At 50.3% G+C, this 23,852-nt stretch overlaps 9 protein-coding genes across 16 annotated transcripts; 4 read left to right on the top strand and 5 right to left on the bottom strand.

The window, feature by feature from the left end:
* Positions 1–607: 607 nt before the first annotated feature.
* LOC112344670 lies at positions 608–1,374 on the bottom strand. The gene is made up of 3 exons (XM_024669901.1): positions 1,310–1,374; positions 842–1,256; positions 608–784 (listed from the first exon to the last, which is right to left on the bottom strand). Exons 1-3 carry the CDS (start codon positions 1,349–1,351, stop codon positions 744–746), a joined length of 498 nt encoding a protein of 165 aa, XP_024525669.1. The 5' UTR covers positions 1,352–1,374; the 3' UTR covers positions 608–743.
* On the bottom strand, positions 1,372–3,892 carry LOC9659096. 3 transcript variants are annotated; one of them, XM_024669899.1, is made up of 11 exons: positions 3,468–3,892; positions 3,301–3,390; positions 2,931–3,246; positions 2,712–2,884; positions 2,571–2,666; positions 2,477–2,527; positions 2,310–2,423; positions 2,101–2,259; positions 1,984–2,055; positions 1,739–1,928; positions 1,372–1,617 (listed from the first exon to the last, which is right to left on the bottom strand). In XM_024669899.1, coding segments are annotated over exons 4-11 (807 nt in total). In that variant the 5' UTR covers positions 2,835–2,884; positions 2,931–3,246; positions 3,301–3,390; positions 3,468–3,892; the 3' UTR covers positions 1,372–1,615. The 3 variants fall into 3 exon arrangements, with proteins under 3 accessions (XP_024525667.1, XP_024525666.1, XP_024525668.1); XM_024669898.1 differs by lacking the exon at positions 1,372–1,617 and adding an exon at positions 1,619–1,675; XM_024669900.1 differs by lacking the exon at positions 1,372–1,617 and adding an exon at positions 1,619–1,675 and having other exon boundaries at positions 2,718–2,884.
* A 2,547-nt stretch (positions 3,893–6,439) lies between these two features.
* LOC9660489 (pentatricopeptide repeat-containing protein At3g12770) lies at positions 6,440–7,810 on the bottom strand. The gene has a single exon (XM_024670056.1). It carries the CDS (start codon positions 7,808–7,810, stop codon positions 6,440–6,442), a length of 1,371 nt encoding a protein of 456 aa, XP_024525824.1.
* A 1,743-nt stretch (positions 7,811–9,553) lies between these two features.
* On the bottom strand, positions 9,554–11,448 carry LOC9660488 (probable serine/threonine-protein kinase PBL28). The gene is made up of 9 exons (XM_002964891.2): positions 11,363–11,448; positions 11,047–11,120; positions 10,800–10,987; positions 10,540–10,738; positions 10,322–10,485; positions 10,161–10,265; positions 9,991–10,113; positions 9,705–9,937; positions 9,554–9,653 (listed from the first exon to the last, which is right to left on the bottom strand). The coding sequence occupies exons 2-8, from the start codon at positions 11,111–11,113 to the stop codon at positions 9,719–9,721; spliced, it is 1,065 nt and encodes a 354-aa protein (XP_002964937.2). The 5' UTR covers positions 11,114–11,120; positions 11,363–11,448; the 3' UTR covers positions 9,554–9,653; positions 9,705–9,718.
* Positions 11,449–12,069: 621 nt separating this feature from the next.
* LOC9660487 (pentatricopeptide repeat-containing protein At4g21065) lies at positions 12,070–14,943 on the top strand. The gene has a single exon (XM_024669415.1). It carries the CDS (start codon positions 12,154–12,156, stop codon positions 14,923–14,925), a length of 2,772 nt encoding a protein of 923 aa, XP_024525183.1. The 5' UTR covers positions 12,070–12,153; the 3' UTR covers positions 14,926–14,943.
* On the top strand, positions 14,900–15,479 carry LOC9659093. Its single transcript, XM_002965235.2, has one exon. It carries the CDS (start codon positions 14,968–14,970, stop codon positions 15,376–15,378), a length of 411 nt encoding a protein of 136 aa, XP_002965281.1. The 5' UTR covers positions 14,900–14,967; the 3' UTR covers positions 15,379–15,479.
* LOC9660486 (TBCC domain-containing protein 1) lies at positions 15,459–18,411 on the bottom strand. Of its 4 annotated transcripts, none has more exons than XR_002991729.1 (10): positions 17,432–18,411; positions 17,244–17,369; positions 16,789–17,181; positions 16,636–16,740; positions 16,445–16,585; positions 16,179–16,382; positions 16,028–16,123; positions 15,851–15,962; positions 15,582–15,797; positions 15,459–15,526 (listed from the first exon to the last, which is right to left on the bottom strand). XR_002991729.1 is itself a non-coding variant. In XM_024669416.1 (10 exons), exons 2-10 carry the CDS (start codon positions 17,993–17,995, stop codon positions 15,739–15,741), a joined length of 1,800 nt encoding a protein of 599 aa, XP_024525184.1. In that variant the 5' UTR covers positions 17,996–18,119; positions 18,171–18,411; the 3' UTR covers positions 15,459–15,738. The 4 variants fall into 4 exon arrangements, 3 of the variants coding, with proteins under 3 accessions (XP_024525184.1, XP_024525185.1, XP_002964936.1); XM_024669416.1 differs by having other exon boundaries at positions 15,459–15,797; positions 17,432–18,119; positions 18,171–18,411; XM_024669417.1 differs by having other exon boundaries at positions 15,459–15,797; positions 17,432–18,112; positions 18,171–18,411.
* Positions 18,412–18,740: 329 nt separating this feature from the next.
* LOC112344730 (pentatricopeptide repeat-containing protein At4g02750-like) lies at positions 18,741–20,837 on the top strand. The gene has a single exon (XM_024670055.1). It carries the CDS (start codon positions 18,741–18,743, stop codon positions 20,835–20,837), a length of 2,097 nt encoding a protein of 698 aa, XP_024525823.1.
* Positions 20,778–23,751, top strand: LOC9660485. 3 transcript variants are annotated; one of them, XR_002991731.1, is made up of 10 exons: positions 20,778–21,305; positions 21,376–21,764; positions 21,816–22,027; positions 22,082–22,336; positions 22,392–22,478; positions 22,532–22,707; positions 22,766–22,892; positions 22,952–23,137; positions 23,299–23,391; positions 23,486–23,751. XR_002991731.1 is itself a non-coding variant. In XM_002965234.2 (8 exons), the coding sequence occupies exons 1-7, from the start codon at positions 20,866–20,868 to the stop codon at positions 22,869–22,871; spliced, it is 1,665 nt and encodes a 554-aa protein (XP_002965280.2). In that variant the 5' UTR covers positions 20,778–20,865; the 3' UTR covers positions 22,872–22,892; positions 22,952–23,186. The 3 variants fall into 3 exon arrangements, 1 of the variants encoding a protein (XP_002965280.2); XR_002991730.1 differs by having other exon boundaries at positions 23,197–23,391; XM_002965234.2 differs by lacking the exons at positions 23,299–23,391; positions 23,486–23,751 and having other exon boundaries at positions 22,952–23,186.
* Positions 23,752–23,852: the final 101 nt, after the last annotated feature.

The following is a 23,852-nucleotide window of genomic DNA, read 5'->3' as shown; positions in this document are numbered from 1 at the left end:
CTTGGCCTGAAAGTTACGGTTTTAGTTTTCCCTCAACAGCTTCCCATTGCAGGGATAGAGGTGATCGAAACAACGTATGCCCCTTTACCAGTCGGTTTGGGAATGTCTATAGAAGTATTCCCACCAGGTGGTTCGAGTAGAAATGGTTGCGACCAAAAAGGTGTGGTAGACTCCAGGCCAGCATTTTGCTTTCACCAACTTCGCGAGTAGTTGGAGAATATATGCGTGCAAGCGGCAGAATGGAATCATTGCAATGACTGTCAGCGGCTGCTGGTGATGTTTGTGTCGCTGGAGTAATAGTTTTGCACGAAGGCAAGTACGAGAGCATTCGGCCAGTGGAAGTCGCGATAAGTGGCTGTATACCCTGAGCTTCCGTCGCAGCTACTGTGCCTCCGGTTGCTGTATGTATCAGGCTCTGCTCTTCGGCGACATGTACGTCCACATTCCCGTCCAGAAAAGATAAGTTCAACCCGCTGCAGTAAGGAACGATCAAAGAGAGTCTGCGTGCCCCGCTTCCGTCACCTTATCAACCCATGCATAAACGGGAAGACCTGACCAATACAATAAGTTAGACCAAGAAAAGGATACAAACATAAAATTCACCTGAAGGATTTCCGGGATCAAAGACGGTCATTTCATCGTCGACAGGCCTTTCTGTTCTTTCCCCTCTATCTCTAGATGCAGCGCGTTCGAACTTTACAGTTCTAGGTAAGAAGCTAAGATAGTAGCTTTTTTTGTTCAGGTCATGCACGACGTCCACCTCGTAAAAGAAGCCAGAATCGCCCTGGAGTTTTTACCAGCAAATGTTATATCATTTAAGCTTGTAAAAGTCAAAACATACCTTCGGGATGGACGTATGAGCATTCACTCCAGCACCCCTTTCGACGATCACGTCCATGGCACATGGAAGACAATTCATATAACAAGCGGAGCCTGAAGCAAAACGTTCCACATCTTCCATCTCTGAGGTTACTTGAAGCTTGTCTGACGAAGACTTTGAAGCATATATTGCAGCCGACACTTCCGTCTCCTCCACACTGACGCAACAGCGGAATGGACCTTGGCTGGGCCGAGATGGATAGCAGACAAACGGTCGCTGTGACGCCGAGGGATAGTTCGTCGACATCAACTTTCGACAAAGGTTGTGCTTCGCTCCAAAGATAATCTTTATTGGAGGGACGCCAGCTAATGCGGCCTGTTTCTGCCAGATGAACAGGGAGCGGGATGACTTCACTGGGAAGAATCGGGTTCATTGTCTGGAAACAAAAAGAAACAATCAGGTTTCAAAGAACGAAAATAATGGCCTCACCTTCGGAGCAATGCCGAAAGGTATTTCCAGACGAACTTCCATAGGAACAGAGGCAGATTCGGGACAGTAACCTTAACAAGTAAAAGAAATAAAGCAAAACGAGGAAAACTTACAGTCGAATGTAATCTTATAAGCTTGCTATGATGTTGAAGAGAAACTTCAAGCACGGCATGCGTGCTGAACTGCTTCCCCTCGTCGCTTCTGTCGGTTTCTTTGCCTGAGAATGAAACTTCGAAAGCTCAGCAGCCAACTAAGGCGATGGCCAATTTTCTTTTGTTCTGAAACCCGGCTGGAGATCCAGTGCGCCTCTTTAAAAAAAAATAGTTATAGATAGATTAAACAACAGAAATACATATCATTCTAACTCTGAAAGGAAAAAAAAAAAAAAAAAACGTTAGAGATCTCTCAATTAGCTTAAAAAATACTTACAAAGAGTGCGTTTTTTCTTAGCAGCACGACAAGACGCATAAAACCCCCGCAGCTCTCTAGTAATTGCGTAGTATTCGTCTTGAAGCTGCTTCACGTGCTTTACATTTGAAAGAATTCCATTTCTTGTAGTCAATCTCTCAATGGCTTCCTTCAGACGCAGCTGAGAGGTTGTATGCCTTGGGTCCACTGTCTGAAAAAGCAAATAAAGAAGTGTAAATTTTAAAGAACTTTAAATGTGTTTTCACCTGCAGCTTTGACGCCTCCAAGTTTTTTAGTTGCCTTTGCATTTGGGCCAGGATTTCCTCCAGAAGGATTTTCTGCATATCACTTTAACATTAAAAGTTTAAAACATTTTATAATACCTTGTCTTTGGTTTCTTTATAACCGTTGATAATCCTGTCAGCTGTTTGAGCCATCTTCTCACTGTCCTTCATCTCATGCTTCATTAACGCCCAGATACCTTGTGATGTTGTCTCAACGCATGCCTTGATAGTTTGTAGCTCCTCTGAGGAGTTTTCAGCCTAGAAAAGTAGCTATAAGTGTCAACTCAAATAATTCAAATATAACTCACATTGTAGAATAGCACACACATGTCATCCAAAACGTCCACTAGACTTTTCAAGTACTTGAGCTGGAGTTGGAGCTTCTGCTGCTCCTCAAACTCCTCCAACTCCTTTACCTGCAGCTGAAACGAAATCATATATGAGCTTCATCAAATGCATGCAATCTATCACCCACCTCATCGATTTTGTGGACGCACTCCGGTTTTTCTACAGTCTCCTCCAACTCCTAAACCATATGTGAGTTTGTTTCCCTGCAATCTACAATTTACCTCCAGGATGCGTTTGGGCTTCTCAACGGTGAGCTCTTGCTCCTCCACAAGGGTTACCTTCGGCTCCTGCTCCTCCACAAGGGTGAGCTCCGGCTCCTGCTCGGAAAGCATTAAGCTCCATGAAAGTCGACCTAGATTTACCTCTACCTTCTGCTGCTGCTCCATTTTCACCTGGATTGCACGCTCCAGCTCCATTTCCATCTCCGGCTTCCAATAGCGCTCTTCCGATAGCGCTCTTCCTCTTCCGATAGCACCCTTCCCCATTGCCTAGGGCTTTGGCGCTCCCAGCTCAGTCGCTCCTGGAACAAAATGCCCTGGAACAAAAGCTTACTTCTTTGTGTAAGGAAATTTAACCCTTACCTTTTATACTCCAACGTCTCTTGCCTATATATTTTTATCCACCTTTACCATCGGCATCCTCCTCTTCACGCTCGTCATCACACTCTCGGTGATACTGGGGTCGTGCCAGAGCCAGTCGATGCTACTCCACGGATCATGGGGCGAGATCATCCGGGCTCCTCCTCCTCGTCAGGAAGAAGCCCGTGGGAATCCCTAGACCATCCCTGATCGGCCTGAAAGCACCGCTCACGTCCCAGTGACGCTGGAGCGTGTCCTGTGGTGCAAACCTTGTGGAATTTGAAAGCGGCTGGATCATCTCCTCCTCCTCCTCCTCGAACTGCAAGTAACATCGCTGGAACTAACTAAAAAAAAAAACTGCGACAAGACTTACACTGGCTGATAGAGTTGGGAGAGAAGAAGACCTGGGCTTCTGTCGCGAAAATTGGTGACTTTGTCGATCTCGATGAAAGTGGCACAGTTCCTTATGAAAACAAAAGAAAAAAGGAAGCAAGAGTTTAACTTTCCTGTTCAAGCACCAAGCACAATGACAGAACATACCTTGACAATGGCATTATCCAAAAGCTCCACCATGTCTGCAAAAACGAGGATCTAGATCTGCTGCTACCCCTGAGCAAGATCCTGTTCATTGAACTGGATCTAGATCCTGCTGCTACCCCTGATCAAGATCCTGCTCATTGACCTGGATCTAGATCCTGCTCATTGACCTGGATCTAGATCCTGATCCTGTGATTGACCTGGACCTAGATCCTGCTGCTACCCCTGGATCAAAGGCGGATCCTTGGATCTAGCACCACCGAGAGGGACTCCGCCAAGAGAAGCTGGGACTCGACAGCACCCACCTCGCGAGCCTGAGACTCACGCCACGGATCCATGACTGACTGAGCGAGCGCAAACAGATCGATCGGGCCGGGGCTACATGGCGGTGACAGCGGCGCGTGGCGATGCTCGCGCATTCGCCAGGGTTAATCCTGGCCCCCCAAATTCGAATCATAGAGTCCCCATCAACGGTGGTGCTTGTCCACCGGCTGGGCCGGTCGCTCCACCGACAGCAGCCGGTCAAGCGTTCCGGGATATTTCGCGTTACAAAGATCGGAAAATTCATCATATCACCCATGAAAGTTAATGTAAACGCTAAACAATTATGATCCTCCCCACCAATCTGGCTGCGCATGGTTTGATCCGATACGATAGCTCCACTGCTTGCAAGTGGAGGTATTGGAAACAGCTTAAGAGTTCTTCTCGGTTGCCACCAAGGAATCAAGGGGATTGATTTCAGTTTGCCTCATGTTATATCTAAGGCTCCAGCTCTCCCGGGTAAGCTCTGATTTGATTCATTACTTCTATGCAACTTCTTTTGGATTCAGGAGTGGAGAATGTGAGCAGTGATATGTTTGATAAAGTTCAACCGGGTGATGCTATTTTTATGAAGGTGAGCTTGTGATTTGGGATATGAAACACTCATATTTGATCTTTATATAGTTTATTTTGCACGATTGGAAGGATGAAACATGCATCACTCTGCTGATCACTGCCGAGTAGTGGAAAGGTGGTGGTGGTGGACGCATCTGGCACAACCACAGCTTTGGCTCTAGATTTGCACTTAACAAGCAACATGCTAGCTTATGTTGAAGGGAAGGAGCTAACCTTAGAAGAGTTTAAGGCGCTAGCAAATGCTGTTAGTTTTGCTCAAGTCAAAGTTCTTACGATAGATTTCTGTATTCTATAGGTTTTGCATTTAGAAAAAAGCCTGAAATCCTTTTAATTGGGAATGAAGCTGAGCGATTTGACGGGTATCTTCTTCATGCCTACAGTATTGAGGTTGAATGCGCTCTTTGTGTTATTTATATCGTTCTTTTCTCGAGTATTGTTCCTCGTTCACCCGGACAAATGATTTAATATGACCATAAATAAGCCTTTCCAAGAGCTTCAACATCTTATAAAGGTATAAAAAAACTCCTGTTTTTTTTGTTGAGCGGCAATATCCGAATGGAAGAAGAGGCCCAGGTACTATAGCAATTTGAGACACCGACGCTCTTGGATTTTCAGGTTGCGTTGCGGTCTCTTGGGGATTCTTTCACTTTTGTTTCTCTTTTCCCTTAACTGGAGCTTAGAACTTAGGGTTGGAGAAGCAAGAAGCAGCAAGCAAAAAAAGGGCCGGGAACAGCCAACTGAGAGAATGGAAGTCGATGGCAGAGGGACTAAGCTCTCACCGGCATCTAAGGCTGAGTCCCAAAAACAAACAGGCCTTGTACTGTGCTAAGAGTTGGATTCACAAACTTGAGACGTCGGGATGCATGCATGCAACGAAAACACTGACAAGAATGTTAAACGCTTCCATCTCTCAACTCCAGACTTCAATTGTGGTATTGATTTTGTATACTATTTGATTATCAAATATGGAAGACCATGATTAACTTGTTATTGTCATGAATCCGATCTCTCAACCAGATGGACATGGGAATTGTACGAAAGTATACCTTGTGCCGGTCAACTCGTCAAAGTCTTTCTCCGCTGCCTCCATGTCTCCACATTTCACGTATAAATTTGCAGGAGCTTGAGGCTCATTTGCAGAGGGTCTGGACGGTTCAGACAGTCATATTTGTGGATGTGGTGGAAATCCATAAGACAAGGAGAAGAAGAGGCAGAGTTTCTTTCCGTACCAAGGTTCTCTTTTTCGTACGTGGCGGCTTTAATACCCAGGCAGCACTGTCAAAAGCCAGTCAGGGGATCGCGACTCGCGAGCAGAGTCTTTTGTGTGAGCGGAGTGAAATTTGCGATTGGATAGATGGCAGCGAAGGAGGAGGATTTGGAGGAGAAACCTTCGCTGCTGGGCCGCATCTCGCAAGCGGTCAAGGAGAATTTCATGGCATCGGCGGTAAGAAACCTCTTCTCTTGTGGATCCTCCAAGGTGGAATCTACTTCGCAAGAGCGAGGGATTAACACCAGTGTGCTCATGGCGAAGAAAAAGAAGAAAGAGCCCATCTCATCGCGCGGTCCTCCCAGAGGCCCAAATTCAGTCGTGTAGAAACCAAAAGAACAGGAAAAACTACTTTATCTCTTGTCGTAAGCTCAGAGAATATTCAGGCATATTTTGGAGTATATTCTAGAATTCTAATTGTGAAATATTAAATATTAGATCAATAATACAGCATACCATGTTGAAAAACATTAGTATTTTCTCTCTTATAGTCTTATAAAAGAAGATTTTTTGCTGGGTGGTCATGAAAGCTTACAATCATGCTGGTGGGTATTTCATGTTGTATTTATTGAGCTTTATACCTTCAAGTATTTAATTCGTAATTTTTATAAAAAATACAGCATGGTACGTTAAAAAAACTTAGTATTTTCTCTCTTATAGTCTCACAAAAAACAATTTTCTTTTGGTCATCAAAGATTACAATTTGAATCTACAAGAAATGGATACAGTGTGGGTAATTTGTTTGAACTTTATACCTTTAAGTTATATTTCCTTTTTACACAAAATTGAAAAAAAAAAAAAAAACAAAAAATTAATGTTGCTGGACAAACGCTCCACACAAGGCCCTCCAAGCGGTAACGCTGGGCCTCAAGGGACCTTTGCTAAACACCTCGTGTGCCTCCGCCACCCATCCTCCCCTCCCAAACAAATCCACCATGCAGCTAAAGTGCTCCCTCGTCGGCACCACTCCAAACTCCACCATGCTCGCGAACACCTCCACCCCTTCCTTGACCAGCCCCGCGTGGCTACACGCCCCAAGAACACTGAGATACGTCGCCCTGCTCGGCTCAAATCCCTCCAAACTCATGAGCTCGAACAGCTCGATCGCCTCCTTGCAATCGCCCAAGTCGGCGTAGGCCGCGATGATCGAGTTCCACGACACCGTGTCCTTGTTCTCGATCCGGACGAACACCCTCCTCGCGTTCTCGATGCTGCCGCACCGCTTGTACATGCCGATGATCGCGTTCTTCACGTCCACGCTCAGCGCCTCGTCACACTCCTCCACGACGCCTTGCACGAACCTGGCATGATTTAGATCCGAGGAGCTAGCGGCGGAGTCTAGAATGCTTACCAGCGTGGAGTCGTTTGGCCTCGCTCCTTGGAGATCGAGCAGCGAGAAGAGATGGAGAGCCTCGCGAACTTGGCGGTTCTTGGCGTGAGCCGAGATCATCGCGTTCCAGAGCGCGAGGTCCTGGGCGGTGTCGCTGATCCTCCAGAACACGTCCCTGGCGTCCTCGGGGCTGGAGCACTTCCCATACATGTCGATCAGCGCGGTGCTGATCTTAAGCTCCATCTCCAGCCCGCAATTCGAGACCCTCGAATGAAGAAGCCTGCACTGGGATCTTTCCTGACCGATCTCGCCGCAGGCCTCAAGAACACAAAGGAAAGTCACGCTGTCGGGCTCGAGATCCATCGCCGCAAAGAGCCGCAAAGCCTCCTCAAAATAACCGTGCTGGGCATATGCAGTGAGCATCGAGTTCCACGAGATGAGATCCCGCTGGGGCATCTTCTTGAAGACGATCTCGGCCTCTCGGATCCGCCCAGCCATCGCATACGCAGCCATCATCGCATTCCAAGTCACCACATTCCTGTGCGGCGACCGATCAAAGATCTCCCGCGCCTCCTGCAAATGCCCATTCTGGGCAAATGCCGCTAGCATGATATTCCAGGAGAATTGATTTCGCCGCGGCAGCTTCTCAAACACCTTCGCCGCCTCCTGCGCGCCGCCGCAGCGCCCATACATCTGGATCAGGAAATTCGCCACGAAGGTATCATCCTCCCACCCATCCTCCGCCACGATCCTGTGCACCCACTTCACCTGCGACAGCGCGGAGCACTTGCGCAGCATCGCGGCGTAGGAATTCGCCTCGCCGCGGCGCCGCCCGGGCGGATCCACCGCCATGCGCGCCAAGAACCCTAAAATGCAGTGTGAGCTCTCGCGGGGGACGGTCGTCCAGCGTGGCATGCCGCGGCGGCGGACACGTCAGCGCGTCCAAGGCGGCAAGGCCCGGCTTTGCTAAGGACACTGTCCTTAGAGCCTCTCCCAGTTGGGAAACCAGTGGAGCGAGAGACACATGTCCATAACAAGGACACGTTCACTCACCCTGGAAGCATGTTGGTTGTTTCTATTGTAGCCTAGAGAGGTAAACTTCGAGAGAGAGCTCTCAATTCCCTCTTAGAAGAGAAAAAAAAAAAAGGAAAGAGAGAGGCTTTCTTCCTCTTTTTCATGTCTTTCTCCTCGATCTTCCTGAAAGGAGAGCGCACAAAAAAAAATCCTTGCCTCGCGCGTTTATGACGATCTTCCTGGCTTGTAGCGCAAGGCATTGATCGCCGCCGAGTAGTAGTAGCGCGATTCCACTCCGCGAGGTTTGAGTCTTAGAGCGCTTCCTTCCTTCCTTCCTTCCTTCCTTCTTCCTCGTCTTCTTCTTCTTCTTCTTCTTCGAGCGAGAGCGCTGGGCTTTGGAGCTTGGTCTCTTCTTTTCTCTTGCGCTCTTGGTTGCGCTCTTGCTTGGATCGTCTCGGCCGGCATTGGGTTCTTGTGGGTCATCTCCAAAACCCCTGCATTGCTCTTCTTGCTGGCGATGGCTTCCGCCCTCGAGCAATCCTCCTCCTCCTCCGCCTCACCGCCGGCTTCTCATTCTTCCCCGCCGCCACCGCCGCCGCCGCCGCCGCCGCCGCCGAGAGAAGGCCCGAGCTGGCTGCCGCATTTCCTCACCGGGAACTACTTCTCGCAGTGCCTCAAGCACGCGTCGAGCAAGAACGAGCGCAATCACTTCTGCATCGACTGCGTCCTGGACGGGCCGATGTGCCACATTGGCCTCCAGACCGAGCATGCAAACCACCGGAGCTTGCAAGTCCGCCGCGCGTCACACATGGACGCTGTCCGGGTCCACGACATCCAAAAGTTGGCCGACATCTCCAACATCCAGACTTACACCATCAACAGCGCCAAGATCGTCTTCCTCCTCAGCAGGCCGCAGGACCGGATCGCCAAGGCCGCCACGCACTGGTGCCAGAACTGCAACCGGACGCTCACGGATCCCACTTGCTTCTGCTCCATCAGCTGTAAGTTGGCCGCTGCTCGTATCAATCCCTCGGTCTCCCTGGCTCTTCCGCTTCATGTTCCTGTTCCTTCTCACGGCGAGCTCTCGCAGCATGCACCCGGCACCGCCGCTTCGTCTTCCCCCGCTCCTGTCCCTGTCCCTGCTGGAGTAGCGGCTTCTTCGTCTCCGGGACCACGGACGTCGAGGACTTGCTGCTTCGAGGACGAGCCTGTGCTTGTCAAGTCCATGGCGGTTGAGGGTCTCACGGACGAGCAGAAGATTTCCAAGGCCGGGAAGAAGGCCCAGGTGCCGATCAAGAAGCGCAAGATGGACAGCCCGCGGCAGCAGTCGAGCACCACCGTGGACAGCGATGGCGATGAGGAGCAGGCCACTTTTGCCGACGTTCCGCCTTCCCCGATCTCTGTGCTCGTCCCCCACAGCCCGCAGCATTCTGGGATATCGTCGCTGGCGGCGGATGTCAACAACACCGTGGAGCCGCTGACGCCGCAGAAGCACTGCGAGTCGCCACGGTCTTCCAAGCAGCGCAGGAAAGGCCAGCCGCAGCGGTCACCTCTCTCATGAACCGGTCGCATGCTCGCGAGTGTCGACGTGAAGATGAAGAAATTGTCAGTGCAGAATGTACAGAGCTGCTTCCTATCGTTCTTCTCTTCTCTTTTTTGGTTTTGTTTTATGTCCCTGTCCCTGTATACAGATCTTAGAAATGGAATGAGCCATTTGAAAATGGCAAGGTACCTGACTGAGAAGTTTCACGTTGCGGCTCTCCTGTAGAACAGGATTAGAAGATAGAGCTGTTCCAACTCTGCAACGCATTCTCCCATCGTCGGACGCCGGGTATCGTCGTCACGCACGCAGCAGTAGGCCAGCATCGCGAATCTCTTGATGGATTCCCACGAGCACGATTCCAACGATATTTCGGGGTCAATTATCTTCTTTAACTTCCTGCTGTCCCGTAAACTGTCTCGCACCTGTGACAGTGCAGGTAAAAAGCCTGACATGAAGCCGCTTGTGTTTAACTTACCTGAAAAACTAAGTTCTGTTTTGTAAAGCTGTGTGCCGAATCCACCGGCCGCCTTCCAGTAAGAAGCTCCAGCAGCACAACACCAAACGCATAGACATCACTCTTCAGCGTAAGCCTCCCTGTCTGCGAGACCACGGATTGGAAAGTGTCTTTCAAAAACCAAGTCTTACTGCCGTGTAGTGTGGATCGAAATAACCAAAAGTTCCCAGTACCCTCGTGCTCACATACGTTTTGTTTCCATGCGGAACAAGCTTTGCAAGACCAAAATCTGACACCTGAATCACAAAGAAAAGTAGGACTGCCGTGAGCGTGACGAAGAAACCAGGCCCACCTTCGCTTGGAAGGTCTCATCAAGAAGTATGTTACTCGACTTGAAATCCCGATGGATGATGGGATTGCCAGTCGCAGGTCCAGCGTGGAGGTATTCTAGAGCTCTAGCTGAGCCAAGGGCAATACGAATACGGACTTGCCAGTTCATCTTTATCCGCACAATCCCTGAAAGAGGCAAACTCTATAAACACCAAATTATTGGCAACTGTACTACCATACCGTGCAAGTGTTCTTGAAGACTTCCTTGAGTCATGAACTCGTACACCAGCATTCTCTGCTTTCTATCGGCACAGTAGCCGATCAGCCTCACAAGGCTGGGGTGGCTGAGCCGACTTAGAAGGTCGACTTCCACCCGGAACTCTCGCTCGCCTTGTGTGCCTCGGCTTAAAGTTGGATCCATCTGCTTGATGGCCACGGGCTGTTTCACAGAAAAGAAAAAACTAGAGTGAGAGAAAGGACACCTAGAAGAACTTACAGACCTTTCCAGTTCTCAAAACTCCTCGATAGACACGACCAAAGCCTCCTTCGCCGATGAAGTTATCGTAGCTAAAGTTGTTCGTGGCTTGGAGCATTTCTCTCAAAGTGAAGACCACGGCAGGGATGGCCGCGGGCCTCAACAGTGGAGGAGGAGGAACGTCCTCCCAAAACTCGAGTGACTTTGGCGGCCCTGCGTCGAGAAGCATTGAGAAGAACAAAAAGAAAGAACAAAGAAAAAAAAACGCTTACATGCATACTCATCAGTGCTCTTAGTGCGTTTCCTCTTGCGCCATGCGGTGAGAAGCTTGGACGCCATCGCTGGGCTTCGCAAGCAAAGAAAGAAAAAGATCAAAAACCTCTCAAAGATCGAGAGAAAAATACAAAAGCCACGGCTTTGCAAGCATCAAAAGAACTGTATCCTAGAACCCTCGCTTGGATGATCGAATCAAGCCAGACCAAGCCAATGAGACAAAGAAAGCCTACAAAAACCCCGACTTGGAAGATCGGATCAAGCCAATGCGGGCAGGGAATCCCAAAATTTCGGCCGTGGAAGGGAAGAACTTACCGGATCGCAGCGACTCCAGCGGCTATCGATCCCGGAGGCAGCGCCGATCTTAGAGACGTTGGAAGCGAGCGCCACGGGCACAAGAGGACGAGGCTGCGATCAATGGCCGCGAGGAGGAGGGCGAGAAGGCGCCATTCTTCGCCATTCAAAATCTACCATCACTGCTATAACCCCTAATTATTAGAGCTCTTCTCTCTTCTTCCATCTAGTTCTATTTTTTTTGTTCCCTTCCTGGTGTGGCTGGCAGCTCTGACCTCTGCAAAGAGTGGAGAAATTTTAGCTGCGTGGCCGTTTGTCATCACTCGCTTTGATTCTTCTATGGGCATTTTGGAAGAAGGTTTAGATCGCCAAATGCCCAGATAGGGCATCTAGCAATTTAGATATTTCTTCTACTCTAGAGCTCTTTTCTTCCATTCTTTCTATGATCCTTCTCGGTCTTATTCTTCTTTGACGTTCGCTTGATCGTTCCCATCAGATTTTCTTCGTGTGATCGTCGCAAAATAGATTCCGACACGCCGAAATCACAGCTCACAGAAAATGCCCAGAGAGGGCATCTGTTCATTTCGATCTTTTCTTCTATCTAGAGCTCTCTTCTTCCATTCTTTCTATGCTCCTCCTTGGTCTTCTTCTTCCTTGACTCTTGCTAGATCGCTTCCTTAAATCTTCTTCGCGTGATCATGGCAGAATAGATCGTGACAAGCAAGAATCCAGACTCACAGCAAAAGCACAGAACGAGCATCTGCTTTCTCGATCAAAGATAGCGTTTGGATCGCAAAGAATGGTGCTGGGAGATGCTCAAGAAGCATACCATCTGGAAGACGAAGAAGCCCACCATCGCCACAACCAGGAAAAATGCCTGCTCTTCTTCTTCATCGTCCCGGAAGCACGATCCACTCGACAGCCTCGAGAGGGAGATCCAATCCGACTCCTTCGCCGCCGCGATTCGCAGCTGCAAGGATTCCAACTCAGTCTCGATCATCCACCAAAAGATCACTCGAGCGGGCCTGGGAAGCAGCGCCTACCTCAACAATCTCCTCGTCCTCATGCTCGCCAAGCACGGCAGCCTTTGTGAAGCTCGATCCATCTTCGACGCCATCCAGCACAAGAACATCTTCTCCTGGAACATCATCATCTCGGCCTATGCCCACCGCGGCCACCCCTCCACAGCTCTCCACCTCTTCGCAAAGATGGACGTTCCTCCCACGGCCATGACCTTCGCAACCGCCCTCTCGGCCTGTTCTTCGCTGGGAGATCTCCAGAGAGGCCGGGAGATCCATGCCAGGATCAAAGCCAGCCGTGGGATCCGCCCCTCGGTCATTCTCGACACCGCCATCTTCAGCATGTACGCGAAGTGTGGCGACCTCTCCACTGCAAAGTCGGTCTTTGATCGCATCCCGGCCAAGAACGTCGTCTCCTGGAACGCTCTCATAGCCGCGTATGCCCAGAGCGGGCACAGCCACCACCAAGCTCTCGATCTCTTCGAAAAGATGGCGGAGCACGGCGTCCGTCCCTGCCGAGCGACCTTCGTTGGAGTTCTCGGAGCTTGCAACGATGTCACTTCTCTGGAGAAGATCCATGCCAGGATCGTGGAGACGGGACTCCAGTTCGATGTCGTGGTGGCGACTTGCCTGCTCAACGCGTACGCCAAGCTCGGACTTTTGCTGGCCGCGAGAAGAGTCTTCGACCGGATCGATGGCAAGAGCCTGGTGTCGTGGAACTCGATGATCACGGCTTACGTCCAGCGCGAGCAAAACCGAGAGGCGATCTACCTCTTCCGCCTGATGGCTGTCGATGGTGTTCTTCCCGATCACATAACTTTCGTCGCAGCTTTAAGTTCTTGCAGCAGCCTCGAGGACGGGAGGATCATCCACTCGGACTCGTTGTCTTTCATGTCTCCCTCGATCGACAACGATGCTCGACGCTCGCGTGTCCTTGTGGATACTGCCGCTATCAAGATGTATGCGAGGTACCGCCGGCTGGACGAAGCGAGGAGAGTGTTCGAGAGCATGGAAAGCCGCGACGTTGTTGCCTGGAACGCGATGATCGGTGCCTGCTCGCAGCTGGGCGAGTTGCAGCTGGCGATGGAGTTCTTCGGAAGTATGAGCTCTGATGCCGATAAGACGACTTTCACGATCATTCTCAGCGCCTGTTCCACGTCGGGAGCTCTGGCAGCGGGCCGGGAGATCCACGAGAAGTTCATCGCTCTCACCGAGTACGAGAGAGACGTCGGTGTCCAAAACGCGCTGCTCAACATGTATGCCAAGTGCGGGAGCCTCGAAGTCGCCAGAGATATCTTCCGGAAGATGCAGAGGCGAGACCAAGTCTCGATGAACGTGATGATTGCGACCTTCGCACAGCAGGGACTTGGCAAAGAGTCCATCCAAGTCTTCCGGGAGATGGACCTGGAGGGACTGCCGCAGGACGACACCACCTTTGCGAGCGTTATCACTGCCTGTTCCTGCTGTGGTGCTCTCGAGTTCGGCAAGAGAATCCACAAGAGAGTCGTGGAGCCTGTTCTTGGAAGAAAGTGTTGCCTGCCAAACGTTGTCGTGGAGACCGCGCTCGTGAGCATGTATGGCAAGTGTGGAACTCTGGAGCAAGCCAAGGCCGTCTTCAAAGCCATGACGACGAAAAACTCCGTTTCCTGGAATGCGATGCTCGCAGCCTGTGCTCACCAGGGCCAGGGAGACGAGGCAGCAGCATTTCTGAGAGCAGCAGCTTGTGAAGGAGTGGAGCTCGACTCCGCCAGCTTCATCTCCGTTCTCATCGCCTGCAGCCACTCGGGAATGCTTGAAGTAGCTTACGATCACTTCCAGTTGATGCTGTCTGACTTCGACTTAGTTCCAGCTGCTGAGAATTATCGCTGTATGGTGGACCTGCTGGCTCGATCTGGAAGGCTTGGAGATGCAGACGAGCTCATGAACAGCATGCCGTTTTCGCCGGATGCAATTGCTTGGAGAACGTTGCTTGGAGGCTGCCGGGTCCAGGGAAGTTTGGAGAATGCTGCGTCTGCCGCCGAGCAGGCATTCAATCTGGAGCCTCAAAATACTGCTCCATACACGCTTCTCTCGAGTTTGTATTCGGCAACTGGAAAGAAGGACGAGTTAGTTGAACTGAGAAGCAGCATGAAAGAGAGAGGTCTAAGGAAGCTGGTACCTGGAAGGAGTGTCATCGAGGTCCACGGCAGAGTTCACGAGTTCGTAGCGGGAGACTCCAGCCATCCTCAGATCGACAAAATTCTCAGAGAACTCGACATCTTGAACGTCGAGCTAAAGCAAGCTGGATTCGTTCCAAGCACTGACGGCGTTGTCCACGATCTCAAAACCGAAGACAAGGAGGAGATCCTTGCCCTCCACAGTGAGAAATTGGCGGTTGCGTTCGGACTCATCTCCACCAAGAGCGGCATTCCTCTGCTCGTTCTGAAGAACCTCAGAGTTTGCTCGGACTGTCACGGGGCCATCAAGTTGATATCCAAGTTGAGAAGTCGGGTGATCACCGTGAGGGACGCTAATCGTTTCCATCGCTTCCAGAGTGGAACCTGTTCTTGCGGAGACTACTGGTGACTTAAAGAGTTGGAACCCCCAAGTCGGAGCCCTAAGTCCCATATGGCGTCTCTGGTTCCACCGTTCACGGAAGCGACGGCCAAAGCGAAGGTCCAGCGAGCGGAGGATCTCTGGAACACCAAAGACCCCAATAAGGTAGCTCTCGCATACACCCCTGATTCCGTGTGGCGCAACAGGGACCAGTTTCTCCGAGGCCGTGAGGAAATCATCGGCTTCCTCCAGAAAAAATGGGATGTTGAGAAGAGGTACAAACTTCGCAAGCGTTACTTCTGCCACAACGACAACAAAATCGCTGTGGAATTTGAGTACGAGTACCTGGACGAAGTGGCTGGTCAGTGGTGGCGAGCTTACGGCATCGAGCACTGGACTTTCAATCAGGATGGTGTCATGGAACGCCGAGACATGTCTGCAAATAACATTCCCATCAGTTCGGAAGAGCGAATGTTCAAGTAAGAGCCTGGCAAAGAAATAGACGAGTACGTACCACCCGTTCACAACCTTCCTGAAATAACAAAAACGAACACAAACTCGCGAAAGAAAAGCAAATTTTCATATTATTTTGCCATTCAAATGATACACAGATCTAGCTTACCTTGCACATCTGCAAGGAGACACCATCAGCAGCTGAGCAGGATCGGAAACCGCAATGGACTAACCTGACCCAACAACGATCTCTCTGGAGCTTCGGACTCCATCATCAAAACCATTGTGTCTTTTTCCTCCACAATTCGGATGCCGTCCGAGCCTTGAGTGTGAAGGATGCCTTCATGTCAATGGCGCTTTAGAAGAGACCTTTTACAGGCCACAACAAGATCACTCCGTCCCTTTGTCAGCGATCTGAAGGTCGTATAACTGACGAATATTTCCGGACCCTGCAGAAACAACATTTTTATTCAAGTCACAAGACAAAAAGTTCAAGCCCTACCGTATAACCATTCCTTGAAGTGTGCGTGAATTGCATTCGACAGGTCCCGCTTACGATTATCGTCCAAGGGAACATTCTGCAGCAAGTGGCGCAAGTTCTCCATTGCCTTGTTCTGTTAAAAAAAAATCAGTAAATGAACCGAGAAGGAAAAAGAAAAAAAGAAAAAGAAAAACTCACCCGCTGCTGCTGCGCCATCAGATAAAGTTTCGGTAGCAAAAACGGATTCGCCCTCGTAAAATTCTGTTCGGATTCTCCTCCGTTCCATCTTGGAATCTGAAAAGTCAGTATTGTGAGCAGCTAGCCAAAAGAATCCAGAACGTCATCTTACCAGGAAATTAGTAAATCTATCCGGCGGAACGACGCTGGCACCTTCCGCTTGAGCGTCAGCAACACCAGCAGGATGGGGTAAGGAGTCATGTGGATCGATAACCCCCAATGTCAAAATCTTGTCCCATCTGTTGACAGTCGGATCCACTCGAACTTGAGCAAGATGTGCTTCAAGTTTTGGATAAAACGTGTTGAACGGAGCGACCTGGTAAATACGGTAGAAGCTTTTAGAAAAAAAAAAAGAAGCAAAAATGATATGACTTTTACCTGAAGATTATAGTTATTACCGAGAATGAGTGGACGTTGATTGACACCCAGAAAGAACACGCACTCCCGGCAATTCGCTATACAGATTCTTGCACAGGGCACGATCACCTGGACTCTTTCGCAGTGCTCTATCCTCACGGCCTGCATTCAAACAGAGAATTAGTAATAAGAAACAGTCGATACCACGCTACCTTTCCAACCGCACCAAGAACGACAATGGAATCCGAGCAGCCAAACACAGACGCATACTTAGTTGGCGCCAGAACGTAAACCACCGCATCGTGACAGTTCGATACCTGAAAGAACTATGTTAAAGATAAAACTCTGGTGTAAGACGTATAAACCTTCAACGTGTCACCAGTGACATCGCTTTCGCTCTTTATGGTGGATACTTTGGTCACCCCATCAACGAATGTCAGCCCTTCGAAACACCACTCCCTGTTCTTGGTCACACCATTTTGAACCCATGCCTGTGCCCCGACAGCATCAATCATAGTGATATCGTTCTCCTCATTCGGCCCGTTTTCTTTGCCTGAACATTTTGTTCGTTGAGCTTGGGTCGAAATGTGCTCCAAAATCCAGTCGTGTGCTTGAGCCAAAGGCACCGGAACAGCAGGCATATCCGGATCAGAACCCGCAAAGAAAGGAGCGGTCTGGCTGAGTGATCTTGCGTTGCATTGCGCGTCAACTGGCCGAAAAATAATTCCGAGACGATCGAAGCTTCCAACTGACAGAACCTTAAGAAAAACATGTCGAATCAGATCAATGGCTTCCAACAAATAGCTCTTGATCATTTTACCTTTGCACCGTCTTCCTCCAGATCGACCAGCAAAGCCAGTAAAGATGAGAGATGCTTCTGGACGAATGCAAGCTGGTGCACCTCCTCTTCAACTTGACAAGGAACGGATTTTCTTGTAGGCCTAACCTGTCGTGAGCAAGAACACAAGAACACAAGAACTTGAAATAAAAACCAGAGTGCTTGCTTACTTGCAAAGGCGAAAGTGTCGAAAAGAATCCATCAAACGGCGACGTAGAAGGCCAAACGTCTGCTACTGCCGCCGGATCCTTGTGAGAGCGTGGAGGAACCCTCCGATAGATCTGAATATATAGGAAGAGAAGAAGATCGTCGACGTGTGCTCCGACTGTGTCAATCTCCGCTGCATAAGCCCGAGCCAGCTGATCACAGTCGTCTCCATCTGGCAAGACCGAAGCCAGAGTATCCAACACCAGTAGAGCATGCGCCTCCGAAAGTCCCAAGCACTCGACAATCGCAGCAACACCAACGCGTCTGCTTGGCTGCTGAGCCATCGCTGACGAATCCTCGGAAGCATTCCCTCCTCCCGACTGCCAGGATGTTTGCGGGATAGACTTGTCCAGCAGCTTCTCCCGGAGCTCCCGGAGAGACCCAACTCCATCGTGGTGCATCAAACTCGGCAGTGGTAGCATGCCGTACTCGAATGGCTCCCGCCGGACGTGTAACCATGGCGGCTCCCCCTGTGCCGAAGCTGTAGTAGTCGTCTCACTCTCAACTGTGGCATTCATATCCCTCATATCCACCTCCTCATTCACTAGAGCTTTGCTGTGTTCTTAGTCCCACCTTTCTTCTCTTTGCCTTGTTCTTCTTCTTCCCGGACGAGCCTCTCTTCCCAGAACCGCATTTCCCAATTGCTGCTCCCTAGGGCATCGTTAAGAAACACCCTATCCACGAAGAAATTGCCCACATTACCTAGAGTGACTGAATTCCCACGCCAGGATAGGGCTCCCGGCCACCGAGCTCCCGCAAGAACGAGCTACACTCTCTTCTTGGCTGGCATTTTCGCAAGCGGTCAGCCAAATCGATGCGATTCTTTGCCCCGCGGCTGCGATCGAAGACCACAAACCTTGCCGGCACTGCGAAATCTCAGCCCGGCGATTCAATCGTGCCGCCTCGCCTCCGCCCGCGCCCCACTCCGCGCCACACGCCGCGGTGCGTCGACAGCGCAACACTAGGTAAGAGAGGAAACAAGGGTTTCGTTCGTTCTTTTTTCCCGATTTTACCAACAAACCATCCAATCCAACGGACGTTAGTGCCGCCACGTTAATCAACCTTGAAAAATGCTCGAGCCCTAATTACTCTTACAAAAATTCCTTGGCATATGCCCAAAGTGGGCATCTATAGCCCTAATTACTTTTGCCCTTCCAGATGACCAACTTAGAGGTTAATGCCGGGCTCGAGCAGATCAGGGCAGCCAAGACACTCGCCCAGCTCAAGGCCGTACACTCTCGTGTGGCCCATCTCGTCCAATCCAATATTTACATGGCCAATTTCCTCCTCCAGATGTACGGCACCCGCGGCGGCGTGGAAGATGCCAAGAGAGTCTTCGACGGGACGGCCAAGAAGAACGTCTTCTCCTGGGCACTGATGCTCTCGGCATATGCCCAGAACGGGCATCTGGAGGAGGCCCGGGGTATATACTTGGCCATGCCCGAGCACAACCTGGTGACGTGGACGGTCATGATCAACGCACTTGCCCAGCACGGGCATGTGGACGAGGCCAAGCGCGTGTTCGATTCCATGTGGGAGAGGGATAGAGTCTCATGGACGGCGATGCTTACAGCGTTTGTGGACAATGGACGGCTGGGAGACGCCAGGAATCTCTTCACTAAGATGCCCGAACTGAGCATCTTTTCCGAGACCGCGATGCTCACGGCCCTGGCCCGGGAGGGTCTCATTGACGAGGCCAAGAATCTCTTCGATTCCATGCTCGAGAGGGACATGATCTCCTGGACGGCGATGCTTGTCGCCTATGCCGACAACAAGATGATTGAGGAGGCCGAACTTGTTTTCCGGACGATGCCCGAGAGGGATCTTGTCTCGTGGAATGCGATGCTTGCCGGGTATGCGCAGAACGGGCAATTCGACGAGGCCAAGCGGCTCTTTGCCCGGATGCGCGAGAAAAACATGATCTCGCTCACAGCGATGGCGTCGGCATATGCTCAAAACGGGGATTTGGAGAGCACCAAGAAGATCTTTGATCGAATGCCAGAGAGGAGCTTGGTTTCGTGGAACACAATGCTGAGTGCCTATGCCCAGACTGGGCACATAGAAGAGGCTAAAGCCCTCTTTTACGCGATGCGAGAGAGCAACCTGGTATCGTGGAACACGATGCTTTCGGCATATACCACTTTCGGGAATATCCCTGAGGCAAGGAGCTTGTTTGCTCGGATGAAAGAGTGGGACTTTATTTCGTGGACTGTGATGCTAGTGGCATATTCCCAGCAAGGGCTGGTTGAGGAATCTAAACAGGTTTTCGATGAGATGCAAGAGAGGGATCTTGCGTCGTGGAACGCAATGCTCTCGGCATATGCCATAAACGGGCATATTGAGACAGCGAGGAATCTCTTTGGTGCGATGGAGGAACGTGACCAAATCTCGTGGAACATAATGCTTTGCGCGCACTCGCGCAGTGGGAACCTGGAAAACGCGAAGAATCTCTTCGATCTTATGCGCGAGCACGACCTTGTGTCGTGGAACGCGATGCTTTCTGCATATTCCCAGAATGGGCATCTGGAATACGCCAAGAGCATATTCGACCGGATGCAGGAGCGCGACAGGGTGTCATGGAACGCGATGCTCGCGGCATATGCCCAGAACGGGCATCTAGAAGATTCTAAGAAGTTTTTCGATGCCATGGAGGAGAGAGACGCAGTGGCGTGGGGCGCAATGCTCGCGTCATATGCTCTAAACGAGAATCTCGACAAGGCGAAGAGTTTCTTCGATAGCATGGAGGAACGAAGCAATGTGTCGTGGACGGTGATCCTTTCGGCATATGCCCAGAAAGGGCGCGTGGAAGATGCGGCGAATCTCTTCAAATCCATGGACGAGCGCGACCGCGTGTCTTGGACGGCGATGCTTGCGGCATTCGCCCAAAAGGCTAGCTTCGAGATCGCAATGGAGTTCTTTGGCGCGATGAATTTGGCGGCGGAATCACCTGACGAGGCGACGATCGTGTGCGCGATCGCGGCTTGCAGCCACAGTGGCAAGTTCAAGGATGGGCTCGCGTGCTTCCGATCGATGCAAATGGATCACGCGGTGAAACCCACCAAGCAATTGTATAGCTGCGCGGTGGATCTTCTCGCGCGATCGGGCCATCTAGAGGAATCGGAGGAGCTCATCCATACCATGCCATTCGTGCCGGATTCGCTGGATTGGACGGCGCTGCTAGCCGGGTGTAAGAGCCACAAGGATTCCAAGAGAGGAGCTCGAGCGTCGCAGAGAATGGTGGATATGGACGCCAAGAATGTGGCGGGCTACGTGCTTCTCTCCAACATGTACAGAGATCCGACGGCCAGAAAGCTTTCCCTCCCGACGGATGGAATCGTGCCAAGTAGAGCCCTAAAACCCCTGGGCTAGGGTTCTTCCTCTTGGAGAGACTCTGGCGATGTCCGCCGCGGCGCGGCTATGGCGCCTCGCTCGATCAGTGCCGCGGAGCGCAAGCCCAGGTCTGTGTCGATGTAATGCTAGAGAATGCGCTCCGGCGATTATCGGCGGGGATCATGGATTGAGCAATGTAGGCCTGGGAGGATTGGATTTCAGGCGCGGGTTTGCGACGACGAAGAAGGGAGCCGTGACGCCCAAGGCCAAGACGAAGAAGGGCCCTCAGGCGGCGAAAGGAGGGAAGAAAGGAGCTGCTGGAGGGAAGGGGTCTGGGAAAGGAGGCGCTGGAGCATCGGAAGGGGGTGGTGGTAGCACAGGGACTGTAGGCATTGAGGATTATACCATTAAGGAACCAGGAGAGATTGCCGAGGACAATCTCTTCACTGGAGCAAGGAAAGTTCACGAGATCACTGCCGAGGATATCAACAAGTACTTCCACATAAGGTGAGTTTCTATTCTTCATTGTTCTTCGAGAAATGGAGACTGAAGACGCTCTCTTTTTTTTCTTTTGTAGTGAGGAGGATGTGACGAAGTACTTTACTGAAGGATTTCCGAAGGGAGTTATGAAAGAATTTGAGATGTCGAGAAGCAGGTTCGTTCGAGTTAGAAGATGTGTTCTTGAAATCATTAACAAGCTCCAGTACTCCGCCACTGGCGAGTTTGCTTTCGTCTCGCCGGACGTTTTGCCTTACAATCTCGCCAGGGATGCCGTCTTTGTGAAAGCGGATAAGCCGAAAGCTAGCGTGAAGAGCGAGGAATCCGACACAAGTGTTACCTCTGAAGAAGGAGAGAAGTCGAGCGAAGAGGTCCAAGACAAAGATGATACTCATGCGGAAGATGAGGATGAAGAGGCAAAGAAGGACGACGGCATGAAGCTCCATATATCTAGCAAGAAAGATCAAAGTAAGTTTAGGCACTCTTGTGTTTTTGTCTGACCTTTGTAACATCTCTCAGGGATGAGGGGCTCCAAGCACCACATTCTCGATGGACCTGTAGGATGTGGAAAAAGTTTTGCTCTCGCGGTGATTGTCCAATGGGCTCGTGCTCAAGGTTGGCTTGTTTTTTACGTACCCAGGGGCCAAGAATGGACCAGGGGAGGGTACTATTATTTGAATGAGCTTACTGGACTTTGGGACACACCTATACAAGCTCAGAAGGTTTTACGGGTAAGCATTCACTTGCAGTTTTTATGCTTGTAACTAATTTGCTTCATTTTCTAGGAGTTTTTGGACAGTCATGGCGAAATGCTGGAACAGATCAAGTGTCGTGTTCCGGATCCTATATTTTTGGGTGAAACTGCTGCGCTTGGTCGTATACCAGGTCCACAAGAAATTACTATGCCGGAGAACTCGACCGTGAAAGATCTTGTGGAAAAGGGGCTTGACGTGCAAGCTGCTGCCTCCAACATCGTTGTGAGATTGAGACAAGAGCTTGATCTCGTCACAGAGTTCCCAGTCCTGATCGCGGTTGACGAGGTTGTATACGTGGTTTCAATGTTTTCCTTCTGACCATTCTGGGTCCCTGTTGCAGTTTAACAGTTGGTTTACGTTCAGCGAGTATCACCAATTCCTGGATTTTAAGAAGACTCGTCAAATTCATGCCAAAGAGCTAGGAATGGTTTGTTAACTTCACCTTTCATTTTCAAATCTGATGGCCCTGTCTGACTACAGGTGAGCGCTTTCCGGAGGATGGAAACATCGCGTCAACTCTTTGTTGGAGCCTTTTCACAGTCGACAGCTGTCGGCAAGCTTCCCCTGGAACTTCCCGGAGCTCCGAAGAGGTTTCGAATTGACGTTGCTCGCGCAGACAAGGAAGAGATTCACGCCGCTATTCGATACTATCACAAGTAATGCTACGGTCTCCTCTTTTCCTTGACATCTTTACAACTGTTGGCTGTTTCTCAGGCAAAATCTGTTGCACAATGAGCCTCAGGAGGATGCCATCAACCGGCTCTTCTTCTTGACCAACGGAAACGGCGCCGAGTTAAGGAAGCTCGTGCGATATATTTAACTGCAAACCTGTCGCGACAAGGTTCGCTCTAGGACAAAAGTTGACGAGGTCGCCGTCGTTCTGATCGCTCGTATCTGCAGGCTTTTCACGCAATTTTTCACATGGACGAGTTATATATCTCTGGGAATTTATTTGTGTGGGGTCAACTGTGACGCGAGGAACACTACCCTCCGTATTTTTTTTGGTCGGTTTTGCGCTTCCCAGCGATGGCATCAGGACCACTGGCTCTTGGGAGTAAAATAATGAAAGATTGCGAAGCTCGAGAGGTTTGCTTGTTTCTTCTTTGTATTAAGATCTAACCGGGAATCGTGTGTCGTGTTCAAAGCATTGTTTTCTTGGCGGGCACGTTTCCTTCTCGTATTGTTTCTTTCTTTTTTATTTCGGTTGTTCTTATTCTCTATCTTTAATGCCTGATGGATGTTGCTAGGCTGCTGCTAAGGGGCGACTAGACGCCAACATTTATAAGATTCCGCAAGAAAAACTAAGCGAAAGCGATCTCTCCTCCACCTCCAGTTTGCTGGTATGTTGTAAGCTTTTGATTTCTAGTTTTCTATTTTTTCTTTTTTTCTTTTCTGTCCGTAAGAGATTTGATGCCGGGTGGAACTTTGAAACAGGAGACATTCTTTTCCGCGAGACAAGTCAGGAGCTTAAAATCTGGAGATTTTCCAAGCGAGCCTATGAAGATGGATGGTTAAGTTGGAAGAACTCCAGGCGATAAGCCCTCGATTTTTTGGCTACACAGGCACCCTTTGTCTCTGGCCGCCCTTAAGCGTTGCCTGTCTATTGGCGAAGTTGAGAGGCCAAGAGTAACTTACACCTTGATAGGACAGATTTGTCGAATCTCGCAAACTTTAATTTTTTGATCGAGCTTATCCTTTTACGATGCACTGTGTGGGATCAATCCCAGCCGTTTAATCCATTGACGGAGCTACCCGTCCTACCGGCCCTTGCCACGTCCCACCATGTTAGATTTAAAAACAA

This window comes from Selaginella moellendorffii, unplaced genomic scaffold, assembly GCF_000143415.4.
Source record: "Selaginella moellendorffii unplaced genomic scaffold, v1.0 SELMOscaffold_5, whole genome shotgun sequence".
In the NCBI taxonomy this organism is placed as follows: domain Eukaryota; kingdom Viridiplantae; phylum Streptophyta; class Lycopodiopsida; order Selaginellales; family Selaginellaceae; genus Selaginella; species Selaginella moellendorffii.
Note: the sequence above shows the minus strand (reverse complement) of the source record. Positions and strands in the feature narration are given on the sequence as shown.

Bases quoted from the DNA above. Each gene is read 5' to 3' on its own strand.
- LOC112344730 (XM_024670055.1), top strand. From the start codon at position 18,741: ATGGCCAATTTCCTCCTCCAGATGTACGGCACCCGCGGCGGCGTGGAA.
- LOC112344670 (XM_024669901.1), bottom strand. From the start codon at position 1,351: ATGGAAGTTCGTCTGGAAATACCTTTCGGCATTGCTCCGAAG. The intron at 1,257-1,309 runs GTGAGGCCATTA...TTTTGTTTCCAG, and splicing joins CTTTCGGCATTGCTCCGAAG to ACAATGAACCCGATTCTTCC. The intron at 785-841 runs GTATGTTTTGAC...TAAAAACTCCAG, and splicing joins CTCATACGTCCATCCCGAAG to GGCGATTCTGGCTTCTTTTA.
- LOC9660485 (XM_002965234.2), top strand. From the start codon at position 20,866: ATGTCCGCCGCGGCGCGGCTATGGCGCCTCGCTCGATCAGTGCCGCGG. The intron at 21,765-21,815 runs GTAAGTTTAGGC...AACATCTCTCAG, and splicing joins ATCTAGCAAGAAAGATCAAA to GGATGAGGGGCTCCAAGCAC. The intron at 22,708-22,765 runs GTAATGCTACGG...GCTGTTTCTCAG, and splicing joins GCTATTCGATACTATCACAA to GCAAAATCTGTTGCACAATG.
- LOC9659093 (XM_002965235.2), top strand. From the start codon at position 14,968: ATGGCGTCTCTGGTTCCACCGTTCACGGAAGCGACGGCCAAAGCGAAG.
- LOC9659096 (XM_024669899.1), bottom strand. From the start codon at position 2,834: ATGGGGAAGGGTGCTATCGGAAGAGGAAGAGCGCTATCGGAAGAGCGC. The intron at 2,260-2,309 runs GTGAGTTATATT...CTACTTTTCTAG, and splicing joins TGTGTGTGCTATTCTACAAT to GCTGAAAACTCCTCAGAGGA. The intron at 1,929-1,983 runs GTGAAAACACAT...TTGCTTTTTCAG, and splicing joins TGGAGGCGTCAAAGCTGCAG to ACAGTGGACCCAAGGCATAC.
- LOC9660486 (XM_002964890.2), bottom strand. From the start codon at position 17,995: ATGAGGGATATGAATGCCACAGTTGAGAGTGAGACGACTACTACAGCT. The intron at 16,741-16,788 runs GTTTATACGTCT...TAGTTCTTTCAG, and splicing joins TCACTGGTGACACGTTGAAG to GTATCGAACTGTCACGATGC. The intron at 16,586-16,635 runs GTAGCGTGGTAT...GTTTGAATGCAG, and splicing joins TTCTTGGTGCGGTTGGAAAG to GCCGTGAGGATAGAGCACTG.
- LOC9660488 (XM_002964891.2), bottom strand. From the start codon at position 11,113: ATGGCGTCCAAGCTTCTCACCGCATGGCGCAAGAGGAAACGCACTAAG. The intron at 10,739-10,799 runs GTCTGTAAGTTC...TCTGTGAAACAG, and splicing joins GAGTTTTGAGAACTGGAAAG to CCCGTGGCCATCAAGCAGAT. The intron at 10,266-10,321 runs GTGGGCCTGGTT...TTTGTGATTCAG, and splicing joins ATGAGACCTTCCAAGCGAAG to GTGTCAGATTTTGGTCTTGC.
- LOC9660487 (XM_024669415.1), top strand. From the start codon at position 12,154: ATGCTCAAGAAGCATACCATCTGGAAGACGAAGAAGCCCACCATCGCC.
- LOC9660489 (XM_024670056.1), bottom strand. From the start codon at position 7,810: ATGGCGGTGGATCCGCCCGGGCGGCGCCGCGGCGAGGCGAATTCCTAC.